The sequence below is a fragment of the Tamandua tetradactyla genome, chromosome 2 (assembly GCF_023851605.1).
Source record: "Tamandua tetradactyla isolate mTamTet1 chromosome 2, mTamTet1.pri, whole genome shotgun sequence".
Classification (NCBI taxonomy): Eukaryota; Metazoa; Chordata; class Mammalia; order Pilosa; family Myrmecophagidae; genus Tamandua; species Tamandua tetradactyla.
The window spans coordinates 52911376-52935100 of NC_135328.1; the positions used below are offsets into that span (position 1 = coordinate 52911376).

The following is a 23725-nucleotide window of genomic DNA, read 5'->3' on the forward strand; positions in this document are numbered from 1 at the left end:
CTCAATGTTTTCATGTCAGAGCTTCTCAGTTTCCCACTCCACCAACCTCAGAGAAAATATGTAAAACTTTCCAGGATATTCCTTATCTCTTCAATTTAATCTCTTAAGGGATTTTTTCACAAAGACAGTGATCTTATTTTAGTTTCAGATTAGAAGAAAAGGACACATGTTGCCCTGTCCTTTAATAAATGAACTAGGGTAAGTCTTTCTACTATCTACTACCACATCCAGGGATATCGTTCCAGTTGCTACTGCTGCCATGTTACAAGCTATCCCTAAAACTTAGTAGGCAAGACAAAAGGACATAATTGGGGCAATTAAAAAAATGAAATATATATGAAAGTCTCACATGTTCAAGGAGCATGATAGATACCACCTACTCTAAATGTTTATAAAATCCTCCCTATGTGGGACATGACTCCCACGGGTGTAAATCTCCCTGGCAACATGGGACATGACTCCTATTAGATGAGCTTCCCCCTAACATCATGGGAGTGAGAAAGCCTTCTTGACCAAAATGGGGAAGAGATATTAAACAAAATGAAGTTTCAGTGGCTGAGAGAGTTCAACTAGAGTCAAGAGATTTTTCTGGAGGTCTTATGAAGTATGTAGATATCCCTTTTCAGCTTTTGGTGTATTGGAGTAGCTAGAAGGAAATACCTGAAACTGTTGAACTGTAATCCAATAGCCTTGATTTTTGAAGATGACTGAATAACTTAGAGCTTTTAAGGCGTGATTGTGTGAGTGTGAAAACCTCATGACTGATACTCCCTTTATCCAGTGTATGGACAGATGACTAAGAAAATAAAAATTAAAAAAATAATAAACAATGGGGGGATGGGATGTTTTGGGTGTTCTTTTTTACTTATTCTTATTTATATTGTTTTTGGAGTAGTGAAAATGTTTAAAAATCTATTGTAATTATGAAAGCACAGCTTTAGATGATACTGTGAATCACTGATTGTACACTTTAGATGATCATATCTCAAAAAAATCATTGAAGGAAAAATGTTCAGAAAACAGATAGACAGATAAAGAAACAAAGAAGGAAGGAGAGAGAGAAAGAAAAAAAAGAGAAAGGGCAAGTATGGCAAAATGTTAAAGATTGGTAAATCTGGGTAGGTAGGGGATGTATTGGAGTTTTCTGTACTGATTTTGTATTATTTTTGTAACTGTTCTGTAAGTTTGAAATTATTTCAAAATAAAAAGTTAAAAAAAAGTAGTGGGCTAGTAGTCAATGAAAGGAAGGGGTAATGGGTATGGGAAGTATGAGTTTTTTCTTTTTTCTTTTTATATCTTTTTCTGGAGTGATGCAGATGTTCTAAAAATGATCTTGGTGATGAATATACAGCCATGTGATGATACTGTAAACCACTGATTGTATACTTTGGATGCACTGTACGTGCATGAAGCTATCACAATAAAATATTTTTTAAAGATAAAAAAAAGTAGTGGGCAAGTATCATTTTAGTATGGGTCAGGAATTTGGACAGGCATATCAGGGACAACTTTTACCTGTTCTACCACATCTGGGACCTCAGTTGGAAAGACTTGAAGGCTGAAGTGACTCAACTGCTGGGGGCTAGAATCATCTGGAAGCACCTTCACTCCTATGTTTGGCAGTTGATAATGGCTGTTGGGTGAGACCTAAATTGGGCTGTCAGCTAAAACTTCCACAGATGGTTTCTCTCCAGGGACTGTTTGGGCTTCCTCACAATATGGCAGCTGGGTTCTAGAATGTCTGTTCCAAAAGAGTAAAGGAAAGTATACAGTACTGGGAGCAGGGGTAGGAGTGGGGAAAGAGGAGTCAGTGCTTAACAGGTAGATTCCTGTTTAGCTTTGGGAATGGATGGTGTTGATGGTAGCACAACATTGTGACTGCAATTAATACCACTGATCTATATACTTGAAAAAGGTTAATACAGTAAATTTCAGGTTGTATATATGTTGCAGTAAAAATTAAAAAAAAAAAACACATGAAACTGCACAACACAAAAAGTGAACTTTAATATAAACTATGGACTTTAGTTAATATATACTTATAATTATATTGGTCCACCAATTGTAACAAATGTACCACACTAATGCAAAGTGTCAATAATAGGGAAAATTGAGGCAGTGAGAATACATAAACTGTATTAACTGCATAAATTTTCTGCAAACCTACAACTGCTCTAAAAATAAAATTAAGCAAAAAAAGTTCATGGCTTATTTTTGATCCTGCCTTGTAAATTATATGGTGTCAGTTTTACTGTATGCTGTTGGTCAAGGCAATCAAAAAGTTCTGCTAGATTAGGGGGAAGGGACATAAGCCCACAACTCAATGGAGGAGTCTGAACATCACATTATAAGAAGGGTATGATGATAATAGATATTGTGACCATCTGCAAAATGGAATCTGGTACTACATATCAAGTAGAGTTCTCCCCAAATCTGATTTATTTGGTAATCTAGTGTTGCCAATTTTAAACTATCTCTGAGAAATATAAAGAGGAAAATTAAACACTATTAGGTATAACCGAGATCTCAAATAGACAACAACATTGTGAAATGAATAATTCTTGACATTCTCTGGCCATCTTCAAATGTCAAATAAGCACATTAGCAGTTTTCAAAGGAGTAGAATCTACACTTTTAAGTTGTCTGCAAAATCCTAATAAATGATGCATGTGTGAAATTAATTTCCAATTACTATCAAACACCGAATGCCCATCAGTGACCATTTATTTTTACTTCTTCAATTTATGAATTGGCACATTAGTTTTATTTTTAAGTATATGAAAAATCTCAAGATCTGTTTATTACACACTTATAACAACTTGCCAAAACAATCAACTCAAATCTATACCCCTCCCAATTTACAAGTTTCAGATATTGATACTCAGTAAGGTAAACACTTGAGCAAACAGAGAATGCAGTCACTGTCCAAAAGGTCAACATATTAGACAGTTTTACTTAGCAACAACATTACACGTCAAAAGCTTACATTTTACCATTTTAATACTAGCTTTTCTGATTACCCAAATTTTCTAGTCTACCCAGTCTAGACTTCTCCCTGAATAGCAGATGCACACATCTCACTATCTTTTCTAGCTGCTAGCTGCCAGAATGCAATATACCAGGAATGGAATGGCTTTTTAAAAGGGGAATTTAAGTAAGTTGCTAGTTTACAGTTCTAAGGCAAAGTAAATGTCGCAATTAAAATAAGTCTATAGGAATGTCCAATCAAAGGCATCCAGCGAAAGATACCTTAATTTAAGACGGCCGATGAAGTTCAGGCTCTCTCTATCAAGTGGAAAGGTGCACGGCAAACACGGTCAACGTTTCTTTCTCGGCTGGAAAGGCACATGGTGAACACAGTGTCATCTGTTAGCTTCCTCTCCAGCTCCCTGGGAGGTTATTTTCCTTTTTCAAACTCCAAAAGTCACTGGCTGGTGGACTCTGCTTCATGGTTCTGTGGTATTCTCTGTGTGGCTTTCTAGTGGCTCTGTCATTCTCTGCTCTCTCTGAATCTCCCGGCTTCCTCTCTTGCCGTTCTCTACTGTTTTCCAAAGTGCTTCTTCTTTTAAAGGATTCTGGTAAAACCAATTAAGAACCACCCGGAATGGGTGGAGATCCATCTCTACCTATCAAGTTTAATACCCACACTGATTGAGTCACATCTCAATGGAGATAAGCTAATTAAAGTTTCCAACATACAGTACTGAGAAGAAACCGTTGCTTTTATAAAATGGAATTAGGATTAAAACATGACTTTTCTAAGGTACATAAATCATTTCAAACCAGCACACTATCTTTCCACTTAGATATAACGAGCATCTTGTAAATGGCCAGCACTTGCTTCTGTTATTCTCTCCCACTCCCCTCAATCCTACTTCATCACTCCCTTATTTTTCTTCATAGTACTTATTATTATCTGATACCCTATATGTAGAGATCACATATAAAGGCAACATTTTGGTTGCCTTTGTTTGGTTCACTATCATTTTCTCTTTGCCTGAAACATAGTAGGTGGTCAATAATATCTGTTGAATGATTAATGAATGATGACCTATCTAGGCAACTGAGCAAATCATAACTAAGCAACCATAAGGAGCAGAGATCCTTAAAATGGTTTTGATACTTGTTAGCTGACAGGGTAAGGAAGTAGCTCTAAAATATTACTAGACTTTTACTTTGCTATATAAAATAAAAATAAAACAAAAACTTAGAATGTATAACAAGGAATCAATTGTTATACAGTGCTACCTAAGCCACATCATAATTATGTAGGAAAGCTACTAAAATTACAGATTTTCAGACTTAACCAGTTTGGGAAATGCTAGTAAGTGATGAGATGATGAACACCTAACATCCAATCTGGGTACCTAGATGTAATCTCAGGGATGCAAGATGGAATAGACATTAGAATTAAGAAGGTTTAAACATAACTGAATACCCTACAGCCTGTCTAAAGAAAAAATGGGTAAACAGAAAAGGAACCACCTACATATCTTCAAATAGAGGTGTCTATTCTTAATGTAGATCTATCCTTCTAGAATAGATGCCTGAGGCTGCCCATAGCCTTGGTGTCACTAACCATTGACATCATCTAACTCTATTTTGATTTTATGCTCTCCAAGAAACTGTTTATAGAATTTAGTTTTCCACAAAGATTAGCCTAGAGGGAAAGAATGCACAGGTCAGTAAATATGAATATCCAGTCTCCCTAAGATTATATTTCTAAACCATTGGACTGTATAACACAAACAGTGAACCCTAATGTAAATGAAGGACTGTAATTAATAGTACAATTATAATAATATTTTCTCATCAATTGTAACAAAGGTACCACACTGAAGCAAAATGTTAAAAATGACAGCAGGTTTATGGGAATTCTGTATTCTCTGTATGAGCCTCCTGTAAACTTACAAATTCTCTAATAAAAAAAATCTTTAAAGAATATACCTCTCACCATAAATTTAAAGTTTGCATTATGGTTTATTCATCAGTCTTGGGAATTTAGTTAGTGTGAATTACCTTTAGGCATACTGAATATACCAAATCTCTTAGTTTAAAAGAGCTGAGGAACAGACAAGGGTAGCAACTTTATCAAGTGCCACTTGAGCAGAAACAAAGAGTAAGAAAACAGTGACTATTTGTTTGGGTTTGGGCTCATCTGGTGAAAAAAAAAGGACCTGAGGCTGATGTATTATTTAACCTACAAGTCAAAGCAGTGGCTCTGCCTCACCCTTCCCATTCTCTGGCTCACCTCTCAAAATGTACACCGCTAGGTCTTCTTTAGCCATTTAAGGCTCCCTAGCAGTTCATTTCAACCTAATTCTACCTATATGAAAATGTTTGGGCATATAATTCATGGGAAGACTCTTTTTTTTTTTTTTTTTGCCAGTTACATTAACTGCTTAATTTATTTAGTCTGCTCAGTGGCCCAGTTCAGGTCCACCACTCCCATGCTTGCTGGGGACATCTGAGGTACAATCAGGCACACAATGCTGAACCTTGCTGCTATTGAGAGCCCAGGGATCAAACCCACAGCAAACTTGCAAACGCCACACATATGTACAGTATACAGAAAAAGTAAACGCTCGCTAGAGATGACATCTGATCCCACAAATCAGGTCTATGTACAATATTTCTCACATCACCCAGTAAATATAACAAGATAATATTAACAGTAACTACTTTCTTGGATCACTTTCACCCCTTTCTCCCCAAAAGATACAATCACCACACTTGTATCAATACCCTAAACCCATTCCCAATTTGTTAAATATGGTGCAAACTCACACACACTTAGGAGGAGGGGGATCTAGGGCGGAAGAGTTCCTGGAGCTCCAGAAGCCAAGGTGGAGGGTGCTGGGCTGTCCACGAACCCCCATTCCCCACCGTGTCTCAGGAGGCTGCAACCAAGAGCTAATGTACTGAGCCAGCCAACAGGGGAGGTAGAAGCCAGATGGCCCAGCTCAAGAAGCTGTCTCCCCCAGCATCTCCACTCTAGAACTCTGCTACCACCTCTTCCCAGCCCAATTTGCTGCCAGGATCAGGGGTGTTGCAGGGTGAGCAATAGCTGTTACGTAAACAAGGCCAAGAGACAAAGCCATCTCTTCCTACTCTCCCACCTGAACCACCTAGTTCTCCAGAGCCCAGGTAGCTCTAGGGACTAAGTCTAGAAGCCTAGTGAAAAAGAAGCTTCTGGGGTTTCTGATTAAGGAGCCCACCAGAGTATAGGTGATAGTAGCCAGGATATGGCCTTTCTAGAAGGCAGGGCCTCTTTCTTTCCAGCTCCCAGCCTCTTCCTGTGCTTGCAGGTGATTGCATGTCACAGGCAGAAAGGCTGTTTACCAGAAGTTCTCAGCCAGTCTCCAGGTCTACACTTTTAGAACATGAGGTGGGAGATTCCCCCTCCCATAGATGTAGTCCCTGGGCTGGCCAGAACCATCCCCATGTTGATGGACAGAAACCAGACCTTCCCCTGACCCCTGGCCACTTTCACCATGAACTCACTAAGGGCATGGAAAGACTCTTGACTCCAATCCCCACCATTAATCTAGTCAGCCAAACAGCCTAGTCTGTTAGGCTATTTATCAGTTAGCCTAGCCTCCAGCTATTTACCTAGCTCCTTTCCAACCTTTTCCACACTGCAATAAGAAGGCAATATCTGACCCTGCAGTTTTCTGCTTTCAGCAGTTAAAGGGTGTCTTATGCAGCCCTCAAGGTGAAGACATTGCTTTTACATGGTTTTCAGCCATCTACCATTTCAGACTCCTCCTCTAACCCCATCACATGCTCTGCTCCTTCTGGAGCTCTATGCCCTCTAGCACATTTCTGGGCCTTTGGACATGCCTTATTCCCACTTTCTGAAAGTCTTTCTGTCTAGATCACCTCTCCAATCTGCCCACTTTCCTTTACCTATATAACTTATTTGTCCTTCAAGACTCTATCTGGATATCCTTTCCCCCCAATTGGGTTACAGTGCTGCCTACATTCTTCTATGCATTTACCCTACCTCATCCTTATCATTCTGTTTACATTTTTATTCCCCTTACTAAACTGTGAGTTACTTGAGACTGGGCCATGTCCTGGCACTCAGTAAGTGCTCGTAAAAAATATTGGGAATAAAATAAATCTCAGTTATATTAATCATGTCTCTATCTCTTATCTGGTGTAATGTAATTTCTGTAATTTGTTTTCTCCTTTTATCTTCTAAAACCATAGTTATTTACTACCAACACAACCAATCTTCTTGACAAAAATGGTTATGATAATTAGGAATTAAATCATGTGATGACAGGCAAACTTTTCATGTATATCTCAGTTCCTTCCGAAATTTGAACTATGCAAATAGATAACCTCTTTTTAAAGATAAGTAAAATTTTAATTAAAAAATTCAGAGTAATAGTGAAAATATATATTTTACATATACACACAGTCCTGAAATCAAAATTTATTTGCCCAAGATTTAAAGCCATTTCCACATTATATCTGTCTTAATGCAAATATTTTCAAACCTCTTGGCTTTCTTTGCTAAATAAAATCAATTGCAAACTAAGCTGGTATGTGTAATAATGTATTAGATGTCTCAAGTGGCAAATATCCAGCTTTTTGTTGGGAAACAATGTGACTTCAGTAGAACTTTTTTTTTAAGGGTTAATAATAACCAAGGGGGAGCTTGAAAGGATAATATTAGAATTATATCTTGAGCAGACCCCAAACAGAGTGCTAAAAATTAGTCTGGTTAGTGGTTTGGAGTTCATTTTATAAGGAAAAGAAAAAGATGAACATGAAGTTCTGACGTCATCAAAGTCAGATTTCCTTTCCAAAGCAAACATTTCCAGGCATTTTCCAAATATTGATATTTTATTGTTAACTATGAAAACTAGAGGGCTAAACAGTGAATTGTTCATTTTTCATGAGTCCTGCCTGCAGTTGGGGAGTTCCACAATTTGTTCCCAAGGAACTGTTTTCTTTTTCCTTAATCCTCCCATTATTATAATAATTTATATTTATCCATTACCTCCTATCCAACATTCTCAAAGCAGTTTTTCAAACATGTACTCATCTTTGTGAAAAGGAAAGCAAGTGTCATCATACCATGCTTTTTTACATCAGGAAAACAAAGAACAGAGATGTAGGACTCACCTAATACTAATAAATGTTAGATTAAGCAAGCACTGAAACCCAGGCTGACCAGTGCTGTCTCACTTAGTTGGAAGCACCTACATCATTTCTCACAAGAACCTGTCTGTTTTTTAATACATTTCTGGGACTCACCTTTTAGTTATTCCAACAGAAGTACAAGGTGAATAGCTTCCTTTAAAGGTGCCAAGTTTTCTTTAGCGACAGACAAGAGGGAAAAAAAATTTTGGTTTCCTGTTCCTCAAAAAACAAAAGTGAAAGTCCTGCCTTGAGAGCAAAAGCATCCCCAAAGTGGTCTATACCCATCTTGCTCTTTCTCAATTCAGTTAAAAATACTATTCACCATGACAAACTTTTCTGTTAGAGATAAAATAAGAAACTTGATATTACTCTAATTAGAAAAGAAAAACTTTGGTTTTGTAAGAATGAACTATCAAAACATGCACGAAACATCTGCTAAAGTATAAGCTTCATTCATGACTTATTCCTGCTGAATCTATAGCACTTAGCACTCTGAGTTGCGGATTCTCAACATGAGTAACATCAATTGCTTTACAAAGAAAAATCTACATCAGTGATGGGAAATATGACTTATGGGGATAAAGGAGATTGTGAGTTACTAACACAGAAGACACAGTTTTTTAAATCACCATGGATATGTTTGGTGTCAGAAGCAACAATAACAACACCTGCATTTAAGTCATTGCACTAGAACTCACTATTTGTGTGAGCCTAGTAAGAACTTCACATATCTGACACTCATCCATAAAATGGAGATTCCTTTTAAATTTACAGGGTCTTTGTTAGGTTATGAAAGGATTTATTCAAATCCCCTAATAAGGGTACATTAGGCACTAATGAATGTTGGTTCTCTTCTGTTTTCGTATTTTAATAGACAAGGGGAGAATCTGGATCTATGCATGATTTTTCAGGAAAGCAAGGCAGCAACGAGCACTACAATGTGTGGTGGTGGAAATGAGGGCTCTAAAAAATATGTGGGGACGAACAGATGAAACAAGAACGTCAAAACATTGATAATACTTGGAGCTGGGGGATGAGTACATAAGGTTCATAGCATTATTTTTTCTATTTCAGTTATGTTTGAAACTTTCTACAATATAAAGTTCAAACAATAATGATAATTTTTTTAAAAGTATCAGCTAAAAAAAAAAAAAAGGAGGGCTCTAAGTGAGTCCCCAAAACTGGGACTGAATCCCTGCTTTCTACTTTGTGCAAATTATTTCACCTTTTTGAGCATCAATTTCTTCCGCTAAAAAGGGAGATAATGGTCATGTGGCCAACCATTAAACAATTACTCAGATATCCCCTTCAAGAAAGGACTTGATGCCTAGCTGCAATCAGGGCATTAGCAGGGACCTTCCTCAGGGTCCTCCTCATGTTTGGAGTTGAGTTGGTAGCTAAAGCCAAACTCTTCTTGGGGAGGCCCTTGGCCAATGAATGCTCAAGACAGTAGTACAAGGGCCTGGCATTTCTGCCCAGTGCTAGACTCCTTGAATGGGTAATCTTTGCTATGGAACTCTTCCTTGGGCTAATAAAAACTATCAGGATTGTGTCATGGCCTGATGGCTCCCTCTGCCCAATTCCCATTCCCCGCTTTTCCTTTCACAGGTGTTACTCCAGAGTCAACTTTCTGCATTCTTAACTCCATCTCACCATCATCTTCTCAGGTGCTGGCACGAATGGTACTTACCTCACTGAATCCTAGTAAGAATAAATGAGATGATGGATGTAAAGAGCACCTGGGATGTGGTAAGTACTCAATAAATGGCAGTGATGATGATGAGTTATCAGTCTTTAAGGCAATAGGGCATGGTGCATACAAAAAAAATTACAAGAACTAAAAGTTTATGCAATCATAAGGTATTTCTATTTTTAGAAACCATACAGGGAGAACAGAAAAGTACAAATGGAAACTGTAATTGCTAAACTGTATAAACTGAAATCTCAGATGTTATTCTAAGAACTAATTCTTATTAAAAACCTAATTACAATTGCTAGAATGGCATGTTCTATTTTACTTCAATCTACCCAATTTTTTTATCCTTTATCCCCTCCATTACTTATTTATTTTTATCTTTGTCTTTTTACTCATCTGTCCATACCCTGGATAAAAGGAACATCAGACACAAGGTTTTCACAACCACATGGTCACATTGTAAAAGGTATATAGTTATACTAATTGTCTTCAAGAATCAAGGCTACTGGAACATGATTCAGCAGTTTCAGGCACTTTCCTCCAGCTACTCCAATACACTATAAACTAAAAAGGGATATTCATATAATGCATAAGAACAACCTCCAGTATAACCTCTTGACTCCATTTGAAATCTCTCGGTCAATGAAACTTTATCTTGCCTCATTTCTCTCTTCTCCCTTTTGGTCAAGAAGGATTTCTCAATTCCATGATGCCAAGTCTCAGCTCATTCTGGGAGTTTTCTATTTTTTTTAATTCACTATATAATTTATGTAATGTCACAATTTAAATGTAAACATGTATTATAATGTTTGCAACAAAAAAATAGAAGTTTCACCTACCTCAATTTTGTAATCTGTCTCTAGTAGTAGACAATTGAGGTTAGGCATTATATAAATTCAGCACAGAATTTTACAAATAGGATGAGGTTCTAAGTTAAAAGTCAGCCCCAATTGGAAAATCATAACCAATTAATATTAAAATGTTGTATTCTCCCAACTAACCCTCCAATATAATATACATATTTGGCCCTGCAAGATTTTTTAATTTTTAAACTGGATACATCACTAGGTGCAAGCTAATATGATTATACATTACTAAAACAAGAAACAAATATTGCATTATAAACACTAATTACAGAAGACTTCACACCCATATTTTAAAATCTAATTAGATTAATTTCCCAGTGCATTCCTGTATTCCTGGTGGCTTACAGTTTTTAAGTGTCAAAATAAAGCCTTATTTTTAAATGTGGGTGGTGTTGATGAAACAAGTATGAGTAATACTTGCAGGAAACACAATATTAGCTTTAGTTAGGAAGTGGCTGATACTTGAATAGTCCTTCAAAGAAGCGCTTTCCATGTCGCACCAATGTAAAGCACTAGTTGAAATGTGGTTACCCAGTAAGCAAGGACATTTACGAACCTCCCTACGATGCTGGAAATGCAGTTTTACCACAAAAAATGCAATTTACACAAGTTTTCAGGAATATATTTAATGTACAAAGTGAAGGCAACAAGCTGATATATAAATATCAACTACAAAATCACTAGACCTTCCATGTTCTGTTTAATATTCAGTAACCAGAAAAGATTGTGTATAAAACCTATTCTAATGGAGAAGTAGGAACAACAGAATTAAACTTGATTTGTCTATCTTCTGAGGTAATTCTGTTTCACACACCATAATTCAGAGAGTGATGGCTCTTCCTGATGGTCTCGCTATGCTTATCCCAAACAGAAATCTTTGATGTGTTAAGTATAAAGAACAGAAGAGGTATGGATTCTTGTTAATATTCTATTCCATTTAGTATTCAAAGGGCAGTAAGAAAAGGAGTAATTCTCCAAACCTGGAACCATTAATAGTCAATTACTTCAAGATTTAAAACAAACAATATTACCTAGTTTGAAATTTTAATACACTACAAAGTGTTCTTACATAAACACACATATATACGTCACGCATGAACAACAGAGAAGATAAAAATTTTCAAGACTTGCTTTAAAGATTAAAAAAAAAAAGGGTACCTAGGATTATAAAAAATGTTTACAATTGTCAAAGCCCAGAAAGGCATTATGGTTATCTGCCAATTACTTTAAAAAAGTAAACATTAAAAGGGGAGAAAAAGGATCCATTCAATAAACATTTATTAACCTACTATGAGCCAGGCATTGTTCCCAGTAGTTGGTAGGTAACTCTAACCTTGCTGTCTCTAAAAAACATACATCATAATCAATGTCAACACGTTCAACATATGGTGGAAAGCTCAAATTTAGCATGTCTTAAAAACACAGGTTAAAAAGAAATGACATTTTGGGTGGTGCAACGGTGGCTCAGTGGCAAGAATTCTCACCTGCTGAGCTGGAAACCCGGGTTCAATTCCCGGAGCCTGCCCATGCAAAAAAATAAATAAATAAATAAATGACATTTTGATACCGGATGGTGGTGACAGTAGTACAACATTATGAATGGAATTAACACCAGTGAAAATATATATCTGAAAGTGGTTAAAATGGGAAATTTTATGTTGAATATATGTTACTACAATAAAAATAAAAACCAAATTAAATACAACACAAAGAGTGAACTCGAATGTGATGGACTTTAGTTAATAATGTAAATAAAATTGGTTATCAATTATAACAAATTTATTACATTAAAGCAAAATGTTAATAATAAAAATTGTGGAGTATATGAAATGTTATAGTTTTATGTATATTTTTTCTGTAAACCTGCAATAATTCTAAAAAATAAAGTTGGTTACAAAATGACATACAATCAATACAGGAGGCTACTTACTATGTTAACCAATATGTATTACTCAGGTCTCTTTGTCCTCTTTTCGTGCTTTTGGTATATGGGGATACTTCATTTCGTTTTAGCACCAGAGTAATAAAATAAAGATGGCAGAGAGGACACTGGGAAACAACAAAACCAGGTTCTGTCACTGAGTAATCTGTTAACTGCAAAGAGTAGAATAATTATTAGGAAAGTTAAAAAATTTCCAGTGGAGTTTATTCATATCACACTCTGTGAGCAAGCTAATGAGGCTGAACTGTCACTTCCTGCCAATAGGTAGGTAAGAAAAGCATTGAAATGTAGCAAACTCTTATTTTATGATATCGCCTGACCAGTAACAATTTCAACAAGTTGGTGCAACATATTTATTCTATCCCTATTGTCTTTTTCACAAATCCTGAGTAAATACATTTTGGTTCATCCTACATAGAAACATAAATCTCTCTTCTGACTCTAATGTTGTAGGCCAGGAAAAAAAAAACTTTACGTGTTGTCGCTAAAATAAGTAGATACACTTCAATATATATAATGTGATTTACAACAAACTCGGTTAGGTATCTTTTACACAGTAGTTGTTCAATAAAGATTTTAAAATTTGATCAAAAGGCAGGGCTATGAAGACTTGTACAGAAACAATTATAACCTAATCACTTCAAAACAGTCACATGTATTTTGCTATAACCTTCTGATACAAAAATAGAAACCATCAATTTAAATAACAACTAATCCAATAACGTTATTACAAACGTAACTAGCAGTGAATTCTATGGGTGTTGAGTTCATTTTTATGTTTGTATGATAACTTCCTAAACAATCCATGACTTCTCAAAATTTTCTACAATATGAAAGTTTATTCCCATAGAGGTACTAAAAAAACAAGAAAAGAAAAGAAGAGAAAGGTTTCACTCCCTCTATGAAGCCGGATGTGGCTTACGAGTAGGCCTTTAATGTAAAGTAAGAATGTCAGAAACCTGAAGCTTTTAAAAGCCTATAAAGTCACTTTGACTAAAATCCAAAAGTGTGTCAAACCTGACAGTATCACAGGTCCATAATTCATGGCCACCCAAAGCATAGCTTCATCATTCTCCATCCACAAGTACAATTCTGCTAAGTTAGGCTTTGGTGCCCCATCATTATCTCGTTACACACATGCATGATCCCAAAGCCACTTGGCAAGGAAAACCCTCAATCACTGCCCTCCGCTGGTCTACTCAACACACCGCATATCATGCAGTCTCAGACCAACAGAGAATTGAAGGTTTGTTTTTCAGAGTCCTTGATTACTCTAGTTATTTTTCTCTTACTCTTAAATGCCAATATTAAGATAAGGCAACTGAAAATAGACAATTTGCTGCTTTTATACTTCTTTGTATTTCATCTTAAAAATCAGATTTTGCACTTGTTATACGTGTAAATAATGTGTTGATTCTTTCCCTCTACTAGTCCAAACTACTCAAGGGCAAAAGGTGGCACCCTATAGTAATGTCTTTCCCCTTTTAACTCTTCATTGCCATATATTTGCATATACAGATCTGCTAACTGACTCGTTCCTCATAAACTTACCAAGTGAAAAAAAAGTTTAAATAGTTCACATACTTTCTCCCTTAAAAATATTTTCCAATTATTTTTATTGTAGAAAATTTCAAACATAGCCAGTGGAAAGAAACTGTCATGAACCACCTTCCCACCTTTACCCATCACCCAGCTTCAAAAATTACCAACTCACAGCCATGATATCTTTGTTTCATGGATTTCGCCCATCCACTACCATCCCTAAATCATTATGAAGCAAATCCAAGACTTTATATTAATTCATCTGTAAATATGATAGGTCCCATTTATTTTCAATTCTCTGTCCTCACTTTCCTTCCTCCCCCCAACCAAAAAAAAAAAAAAAGGCACACTGAACAATATAGGAAATTGGAACTGTTTTATCAGTTCCCTTCTCATAGCTGCCTCCTCTCCACTGGCTCATCTTCTAAAGCCTTCACCAATATCGCCAAAAAATTTGTGTTCAATTTAATAACAGTCTATTTCACTTAGAAATGTATTTTTTTTTCCTCCACCATCTCAACCTATTTGAACGAGTGAAAAACAAATCACGGAAAAATTCTTTTTTCTCTCGACAAAGATTACTTCTGATTTGTTTCCCTATCTTAGATAAGCTAAAAAGAGTCAAAGGGAGTGAAGAAAGAGTAGAAGAAATGCAAAATGGTTGATTTTGCCTAATTAGGTATGTGCAAATATTTAAAGATTTCTATTATTTTATTTTTAAAATGCATATTTGTAAATATCAGTAGAAATTTTGCCATGAAACCTTTGGGCAGAGAATGTTTATTAAATAAATTATCTTAGTTTAAAGGAGCTGTTGGTTTCAGAATTTTAGTACACAGCAGTTGCTTATGAGTCTAAGAAATGATTAATAAAGCAAAAAAAAATTAAGGGAAGATGCTCTGTTTTTGTAATCTCTCTAACCTTGTTTTATCTTGACATGAGATTTTTGGCCTCATTTCACATAGCAACCACCACCCCTCATTTTCTTATCCACATCCTTTAAAATCGAATTCTAAATGGTAGTAAGAAAGTCACTTTAGAGTTCATAATGGGTAATTGCTCATGTAAGTGTAATAATATGAGCTATCGTTCACTCCTTCCACTGGACACTGCACTGCCCAGATCTTACCCATGGAACGCAAAGAAAAAGCAGGGAAACAAGCTTGATTCCAAAACCAACAGCTTCTCCTTCCCTGAGATAACCTGAATCGCCTTCGCTTCCCTTCTTCACACTCAGTCCGGTAAAGAGAGCAGCTAAACACAAAGCTACTTGTTTACCCGCACCCACCGGGATAAGGATAGTCAATCCAAAGAATCTGGGCGAGGCGCCCCTCTCCAACAACCTTCCCCAGAATGATTTATCCCGCGAATGCCTCTTTCTGAGAGTGATAAAACAAAATCTCTCCTAATCCCTACTACTTTACCCCTCCAGGCCAAACGCTGCAGTTTCCACACCAAATTCAGGATCTGAGATGCCCCTCAAGGATTATAAATCCCCCAAACGCCACAGGTCGGAAGTTCTCACTTCCAGAGTAAAGAATACCACTTCTCGCTTCTGGCACCCTAAAACCCAAAACCTCGACCCCGGCGCCCGCCAAGGCCACCCCGCCCCCGGAGAGGCACCTCCACGGAGAGAAAGCAGCTCTAGGAACCCGCGGCTGAGGCTCCCGAATAACGCAGCCCCCAAATCCGAGGGCTTCCGTACCCCATCGAAGCCCCTCCCTGGCGCAGAGCGGGGATCCATCCGGTTCCTCGATCGGAGGGATTAAGGCTCCCCCTGAACACACACTGCCGGCTCCGGGCCTCCTCAGGACCGCGGGGGTCTCGGACTAGCAGCCGCGCCACATCCTCAGGCTGCAGTGCAGACCCACACCTGCGCCCCCTTCTCAGACCACTGGGTTGACCCAGACCAGCGTTCCTCCCTCAGGCCACCCGGGAGACCCACACCCGCCCCCCTCCTCAGGCCACGGGGGGACGCACAGCAGCTCCTCTTAGCCTCCTGAGGGCGAGTCCCGCCCGCGGCTACCGCTCAGGTCAAGGCCGACGACAGGAACCGGGATCCGCGCCCCCTTTCCAGGCCACGGGGAACCAGACTCGCGCACCATCGCTTCCACCGGCCCGCGCCCCCCTCCCTAAACAGTAGGTTAACGCAGCCTACGCTCCCCGCACCTTTCCCGACAGCTCGGCAGGCCCAGCCCCTCACTTACCCAGAGCTCGGTGCCCCAGCTCATGGTGCAGGGGGCGGGAAGGGGCGCTCCGCGCAGCGGGCGCGGCTCCTCCAGTCCCCCTCCCCGGCGATCCCTTCGTCTCCCAAGATCCTCGCGGCCGAGGAAAGCCTGCAGTCCACCGACTGCCGCCTCCTCCGGCTCGCCGCGCCTCTGCTTGATGCTCTTTGGTGGCTCCTCCTCCCGTCGCTCCACAGCAAAATGGCCCGAGGAAGCAGCAGCCGCGGCCGCCGCAGCGCCCGCCCGCCAACCCCACACCCTGAGAGGCTAGGGGCGGGGTAAGGGAGGGGAGGGGCAGCGGGCGACCGGGTGGGGAGGGCAGGGCCGCGCGCCGGGGGCGGGGTCGTCCTGACAGCCTGCGCTCCAGCGCCCGCCCCGCCCCCAGCTCGGGGCCCACGGCCCCTGGGTCCTGCGTCTGGCCCGGCACAGCCACCCCTGCAGCACCCTCCGCCAGGTCCGTGTCACCCCGGGGTCCGGAAGGACGCGGAGAGTAGCCACGGCCCGGATCTGGGGCCGGGAGGACTTTCCCTACAAATTTTAAATGAAAATGAAATTACTTATTAGCAACCACGCTTTCTGCTTAGGACAACCCTTCCTCTTTGAACAGCCGGCCCCTGTTATTACCGGTTCAATGCAGAGGGCTGAAATTGCCCCACTGTGCCAACGCCGCTTTGGATTTTAGGACACTACTTTTCCCTGGCAGCCATTCACGCCGACCAGAGTTTGCTCAGGATCCTCTTTTCCCACCGCCCAGCAAACCCGGAGCCCAGATGGACCTGCAACCTTGAGCGGTGGGTATGGGACGGGGTACGGTGGTATTTGTGCTCTGTATACATAGGGATGTCGAAGCAAAGATCGACCAAGCAAATTCAAGTGGCTGAAGATAGAATATAGGGTCTTACAACCAGTGATTTCTAATCTCTGAAACCAGTGATTTCCAACTTGTTTGGCAAAGAAACTCTCAGACGTGAAATCACGTCACCGCTTAATGGGTAAAAGCAAAGTCGCTGGGTCCACAGGTAACTTGTTTAATTCAAATCCAGCACGTACTGAGTAGCCTTGGACAAGGAGCCCACCTCTCTAGCTCAGAGCTCCTGCCTACCGAAAAGGGTTAATAACCCTTCCATATCACTGTGTAGTGATGAGGATCAAGGAGATGAGCACCTGTTACCTGGCCTATGGCTAGTTAACTGACAGCTAATTTTATCTTCAGATACTGACTAGCCTTCTCTACATTCCATAGGTATATCATTTCCAACCAGTTATGGAGAATTTTTGGAGTTCAACTCTTTCCTCCGAATCATCAGTCCCTTTTTCCCTAAATCTTATTTTTTTTTCTCCATCAGTTAATGCTGTTACTAGATCCTTTTCTGAGTTACTGTGGACCCAAATTGGGCCTCATTTTAAAAATATTTCACAATTATGCATTTCTCCAACAGTCCCCAACCCCAACCTGCTTATCATTCTCCCATGAAAGGGTGGAGCTCAAAAACCCTTGTAGATAAGCCTCCAAGTCTACTTCCTTTGTTGGACAGAATTAAAATAAATTTAAACTGTCAAAACTGTTTGGTCTGTCTTTCTTCAGTTACAAGTTCCCCCGCCCACCTTTGTGTGTGTGTGTGTGTGTGTGTGTGTCTGTGTGTTTATGCATAGACATGCTTAAATATTTTGCTTTTACACTTACCAGGTTTGGGTACTCTTTACTTTAGAGACTTAGATATGGAAGAATCTGAACAGTTGGCCACCTATCTCCCAGAACAGTTGAAAAGCCAGGGTGAGTTTGGAATTTCAAACAATGCTGCAGTTTAGTCTACTAAAATCTGCAAACGGTAAATGAAATGCAAGTTATCTAACAAGACTGCCTTGGTAATCACCTCAATTTACCTTCCTGTCAAAGCTTGACTATTTCTTCAGTCAAATACAGTGATCTAATCTTGACTGAATTCTTGGTGACTGTCTTCTCAAAAACAGTGACCACTTGTGAAAATATGCTAATAAGGAGAAAAAATCAAACCACTGTTTCAAAGAAGAGAAAGAAGTGGAAGAAGAGGAGGAAGGGAGAGCAGAAGAAAAAAGACCACATGAAGATGAAACTTTTTAAGATGAGTAAGCAGGAAACTGTTAATTATAGGAACCAATTAAAGGCCTAGCAGAACTGTATGGAACTGAGTTATGCAAACATTTTTAACTTCTTTAAGTTTTGGTGGTAACTGAAAAATGTTTGAAAGTGTCAGAATCTTATAAAAAAAATAAAAGAAAAAGAATCCATTGACGAAGTAGTTGAAATAAATAGGACTCATGATAAACAGAAATGAGCCAGCAGAGAAAATGATAAAATAAACAGAGCACATTATTTCTTTTGGAAGAACTAAATCCATTTTGATTTCCCTTTATATTAAGAGGGAGTGGTTCCAAGACAAGGAATTCTCACTATTAAGAAATTACTGTGATGTGACCTACTTAGAATAAATTTTCGCAACAGGTATTCTAAACCCTGTCTATGTAAATGCTGTAAGTACCTAGGGGGTCTGGGTTATGTATGTCTGTTTAACCTCTCAGTAAGGTCTGGAGAACATAGATTTACAAAGTTACGATATTGGTGGGTGACTCTATATAAAGTTCCACTGAGTAATCTGATCTTATGATATGATCAATACTGAAATAAGGTATCTTGACAAAGAAGACAAACAGAGTCCCTGTACAGGTTGCTATGGAGTTACAGGCAAACAACTCTTAGGGCTGTTTGGTAACTCTCACCCAGTCTAATTCGGGAGCTAAGATGTAAGAAATATTAAAGGAGTTTTATAACTGTTAAATTGGGATCTCTGTGCTCCAACACTTATTAGGTGTGTGGACTTAGGCAAGTTATTTAACCTCTCCGTTGCTTTGATTTTCCTCATTCATAAAACAGGGACCCTATAGGCTGTTATGTGGCTGAAATGAGGAAACTATGGGGAGAGCATGGGCTTTGGAGTAAGCCAGATTTGGATGACTCTGCAAAGACAGCTACAGAGCTTTGGCTAGATACTTACTTTCCTTCTCTAAGCCTCAGTTTTTTCCTCTATAAAATAGAAATAATATTTCAAAGGTTATTGTGAAGATTGAAAGAATGAATACATGTAAAATGCTTAGTACATAATAAGGACACAAGTATTATTCCTTTTCCTTTTTTTTCTGTATTCTGTAGGAAAATTGTTAATATATCAAGGAAACCAATCCTTTATACTAGCTGATGAGGTGCTAAAGTGTTTCTGAATTATAGGTGATTAGTTATCTATTGGTGAAGTACTGCTTCTAATGAAATTTTTAGGAATTTTTCATTTAAAATAGTTTTCATCACCTTTTAACTTAAAATTTTCCAATTGTTTAGTGCTGGAATTTTTACTAAGGACCTTAAAAAGCTGTCAAGTAGAAAAAGTTGGAGTAGGATAAAATTAGGACATCTACACTGAGTAGAATCTCAAAAAATGCAACTCAGTTTTGCACCTGATAATTCAGTGATGTTTCAGATCTAATTCCCTTGAAGCTCTGTAAATATGTGTGTATGATCAGGAAAAACCAGCTGTCCTGTGATAAACAAGTTACAATCTGTGCCACTAAGCTGAGGAGACTTGAATGTGAAGTTCATCTTCAACCTGTAGGATTTAAGGTGTGTCAGGACCATCATACTGACTTTATACCTGTCAGGGCCTGGCTTTTCCACAAAGGTGTCCGAACCAACTTTCCCCACGCCCCAAGAAAGTGTTAAGACCTTAGCTGCCATTCTGGAAAAAATGGTGTTTTAAGCCAAAGAATGGAAGTGACATTGATTTCTGAGTGCATTGCCAGGCCCCAATTTGACCTCTGGTTCCCTGTACTGTAATTATACAGGTAGGTCTGAAATATCGATTCTTTTGATAACAAAAACATGATGATTATACCTTATTACAACAGAATAACATAAACCCATTAATCACGTCAAAAAATTTTGGAAATTTCTAAACTCTTGCCAAATAATATTAATAGCACTAGGTTCAAACTACAAATTCTGCTTCTTAGTAGTTTTTAGTTGATCCTATAAAGTCAGAGGAAATAGGAAAATAAAATGCACTAAAGAGAATAAGCCTAAAAACCAGGTTTAGAATATCAGTTTTTCCAGCCCCTCTAGGCTTTTTTTTCAGTTCATACCTTAAAGTTCAATGCCTCTTTGGAAATGCTGACAGGGAGAAGCAGGCATAACTTGTTTTGTTACTTAACATGTCTGTTTCCAGTTACAGTATCATGATTATGTAAATAATCTTTTCTTGAAACTCTGAAATCATGTGTCTAAATAAAATTGCCAAGGTAGCAAGCAGTTTTCACAGAATTTGACAAGTATCTGTCTCAAAAAAATAAGTCTTTGTAACTAGTTTTCCCTCTCAATCCCAAAATGATTGGCACCATACAGCTCTCAAATACCCAAGGAAGAAATTCCTCACAAAATCCTGGGTAGATACCACTGGTATGATGAGCCTGTGAAAGTCACATAATTTCCAAGTATAAAGAAGCAAGGACTCATAAGAGCCCGTATAAAACCATTTTCTGGAAACTGGAAGACAAAGTCTTCTATTTTGGAAACTATCTTAATATTTCATCACTATTATATTATCAAATGAAATTAAGACCCTTCCTCCTCATTCCCTGTGTTTTGAAGCCTATTATATCCAAATTTTAAAACAAGCCACTCTCAAAAAATGTCACCTAACTTTAAAAAGTAAAACAATAACAACTCTAAAACATTGTATACTGCCTTTAAATAGTGAAACTGCACTGAAAAATTTATTACCTATCCCTTTAGCAATTAGTTTTGTACCAAAGTGAGAATCAGTTATTTACTGTCTTTGGTTTTATTTCCTCTTGACACCTAAGAGAAAATATAATGTACTTAACATTTCTATTATGGTCTTTCATATTGCTGATTTTTTTAAAATGCTTTCTAAAAATTTCTCTAACATTCCACTTGATAACATACTCATTACTCAGGTTTGGGGCTTTCAATTTTTTACTTAAATTAAAATTCCAAGAATTAGAAAGTCATGTGGTATAGTGCAAGAAGCACAGACCCATCTCTGAAGCAGTTCTGATTCTAAAGATGCTTTCCCAAAATGACCAAACTAGTTGTGTGATCTAAGCCAAGTCATTTAATTTTCTTGGATTGTATTCACATCTGTTAGGTAAGAAGGATGGATCCAATTGATTATTTAAAGACCTTCCCGGCCTAATATGCTTTCTTCACAACAATGCAGGATAGGGATTAAGTGCTGGCACTGTGGGCAGATAGGCCTGGATGAAAGTTTTAGCTGGGTCATTTATAAATGGGCAGAGCATCCTTAAATAAATTACTTAATCTCACCAAGTCTTAGTTTTCTCATATAAGAAAAAAAAGGGGTTTTGTGAGGTTATATGAAATAATGCATATATAAAGTACTTAGCAGAATACTTGGTAGATTTTAATCACTCAAAAAATATATTATCCCCCTGTGTGGATTCACAAAATAATAATTATAGTTTCTTGTTCTCAGTTTCTTTATCTATAAAATAGAGTAGTAGGATCAGATGAAAATTCTATTCAAAGGTGTCAGATTACATGAAATTTGTAAGAGATGGCCAAAGACCAGAGGTTGGGGAAGAAAACGGATATTCACCCGCCACTACTGAACTCTTTCTCTTGAGTGATCACCTCTGGCATTTAAAAATTAATTACAATCTTCCTGGCTCCATCTTAGTGTGTACTTTTGTCCTTGTAGAAGGTGTGACAATTTGTACAGATTTTTAACTCAAAGGAAAAATAGATTCATGATTTAGGATTCTAGCTTGCCCCTCCCCCTAGTTAACTCCTGGTCTGTACTTTCTCAATTAGTTTTTTAAACTGAGTGCAACACTTTCATGTTAATTTTAGTTGCTAGTTCCAGTCAAACCTTAAGAATCTCATTCTGTCATAAAATATACTAGGGAGCGACGCGATGGTGGCTGACTGGCAGAATTATCGCCGGCCATGTCAGACCCCTGGATTCGTTTCCAGGTGCCTGCCCATGTATAAAAACACAAGCAAAAACCATACTAGGACACTAATAATCATTCACTATTGGGATTTCTGGTTGTTTTAATTTTCTCCTCTTTTGTTTATCGGATTTCACACAAGAGCATGCATTACTTGTGCAGCAAGCTAAAACAGAATCTTAAAAAATAAACCTGGCTATTCTATCCGCAATTTTAATAAGCATGTTCTTCTAAAACTCCTTGATAAAAAACAGGGAGTCAGAAAGGACTGACTGAATCCTTCCAATAACTATTTCCCTATATGGTTCAAGATAATACAAACTTTCTACAAGCTCATAATGTATGAAAAAATAAAGGACTCCCTTCACACAGGATGAAGAAAAACACGTTAAGTTGCCCAAATTCTAGTGGTCGGATGAAATAGCATGAGGTAATACAACACAGTAGTTAAGAGTTTCCATGTGATTCCCGTTTCAACTTGGAACAAATGATCTAAATTCCCAGAGCCTCAGTTTTGCTACTTGTAAAGTGGGGATAATATTACCTACCTCCTGCCTCATCAGGCTGTTGCAAGGATTCAATGCAATACTATACATAAAAGGCCTGATAAGCGCTCAATAAGTCCTAGTACTGCAATCACTTCGCCTGAGATTTGTTTTAGTGTGGAGTGCCTGAAAAAAAACAAGGGACATGTGACAAACCGGGAACTTCATATTTTCCACCGTCTCAACGTTGCTCGTGAAATCAGTCCAATCAAAGGCCAAGTACCCTGTTGACGCAATAGTGTAACATATCCCCACTCTGGAACGGCCAAGAACTCCCTCTGGTTGGGAGTTCCACAGGTCCAAAGCCGCTTACAAAGTCCCGCAACGCCGAGGCTGTTACCATGGGAACCCCCGCTGGGTCTCCACCTCTTCTGGCCAAACCAAAAGTCCGCATAGGTGAAGCCAACTGAACAACCTGAAGTATTCAGTTTAGGTCTCTCGGCGACTTCCCGGACCGCACGCTCGAGAAAAAAAGACCACATTCTTCTCGGCCCCACCACACCCCCTCTGCAGACCCTTCCGGCGGCCGCCACCCTTTAACCCGGAAGTGGGAGGGAGAGGAAGGGGTTGGTGATGCTGGAATAAACATGGCGGTCTCGGCGCCTGTCGGTCACTTCGGCTCCAGCTGTCTAAGGCTGGCCGCGGGCCTCCGGCTGCTCCCATTGCTGGGGATACTACAGTTGCTGGCCGAGCCTGGTCTGGGCCGCGTCCACCACCTGGCACTCAAGGTAAGA

General features: G+C 38.8%; 2 protein-coding genes and 1 long non-coding RNA gene across 22 annotated transcripts in view; 2 read left to right on the forward strand and 1 right to left on the reverse strand.

Moving 5' to 3' along the window:
* Positions 1-23725, reverse strand: part of FNBP1 (formin binding protein 1) — a 152825-nt gene that overhangs the window by 128768 nt on the left and 332 nt on the right. For 14 of the 19 annotated variants that reach the window (XM_077147100.1, XM_077147115.1, XM_077147114.1 and 11 more), the window contains exon 1: positions 22995-23203. In XM_077147100.1, coding sequence (XP_077003215.1) covers positions 22995-23042 — 48 coding nt within the window. In that variant the 5' untranslated portion in view covers positions 23043-23203. The other 5 variants (XM_077147097.1, XM_077147096.1, XM_077147111.1 and 2 more) reach the window with 5 other exon arrangements.
* Positions 16617-18092, forward strand: LOC143672437 (uncharacterized). The gene is made up of 3 exons (XR_013169870.1): positions 16617-16706; positions 17036-17219; positions 17672-18092. It is a non-coding gene; the product is annotated as an uncharacterized LOC143672437 (long non-coding RNA).
* Positions 23239-23725, forward strand: part of GPR107 (G protein-coupled receptor 107) — a 141523-nt gene continuing 141036 nt past the window's right edge. The window contains exon 1 of one of the 2 annotated variants that reach the window (XM_077147116.1): positions 23239-23719. In XM_077147116.1, coding sequence (XP_077003231.1) covers positions 23579-23719 — 141 coding nt within the window. In that variant the 5' untranslated portion in view covers positions 23239-23578. The remainder of the gene's footprint in view (positions 23720-23725) is intronic. The other variant, XM_077147117.1, reaches the window with a different exon arrangement.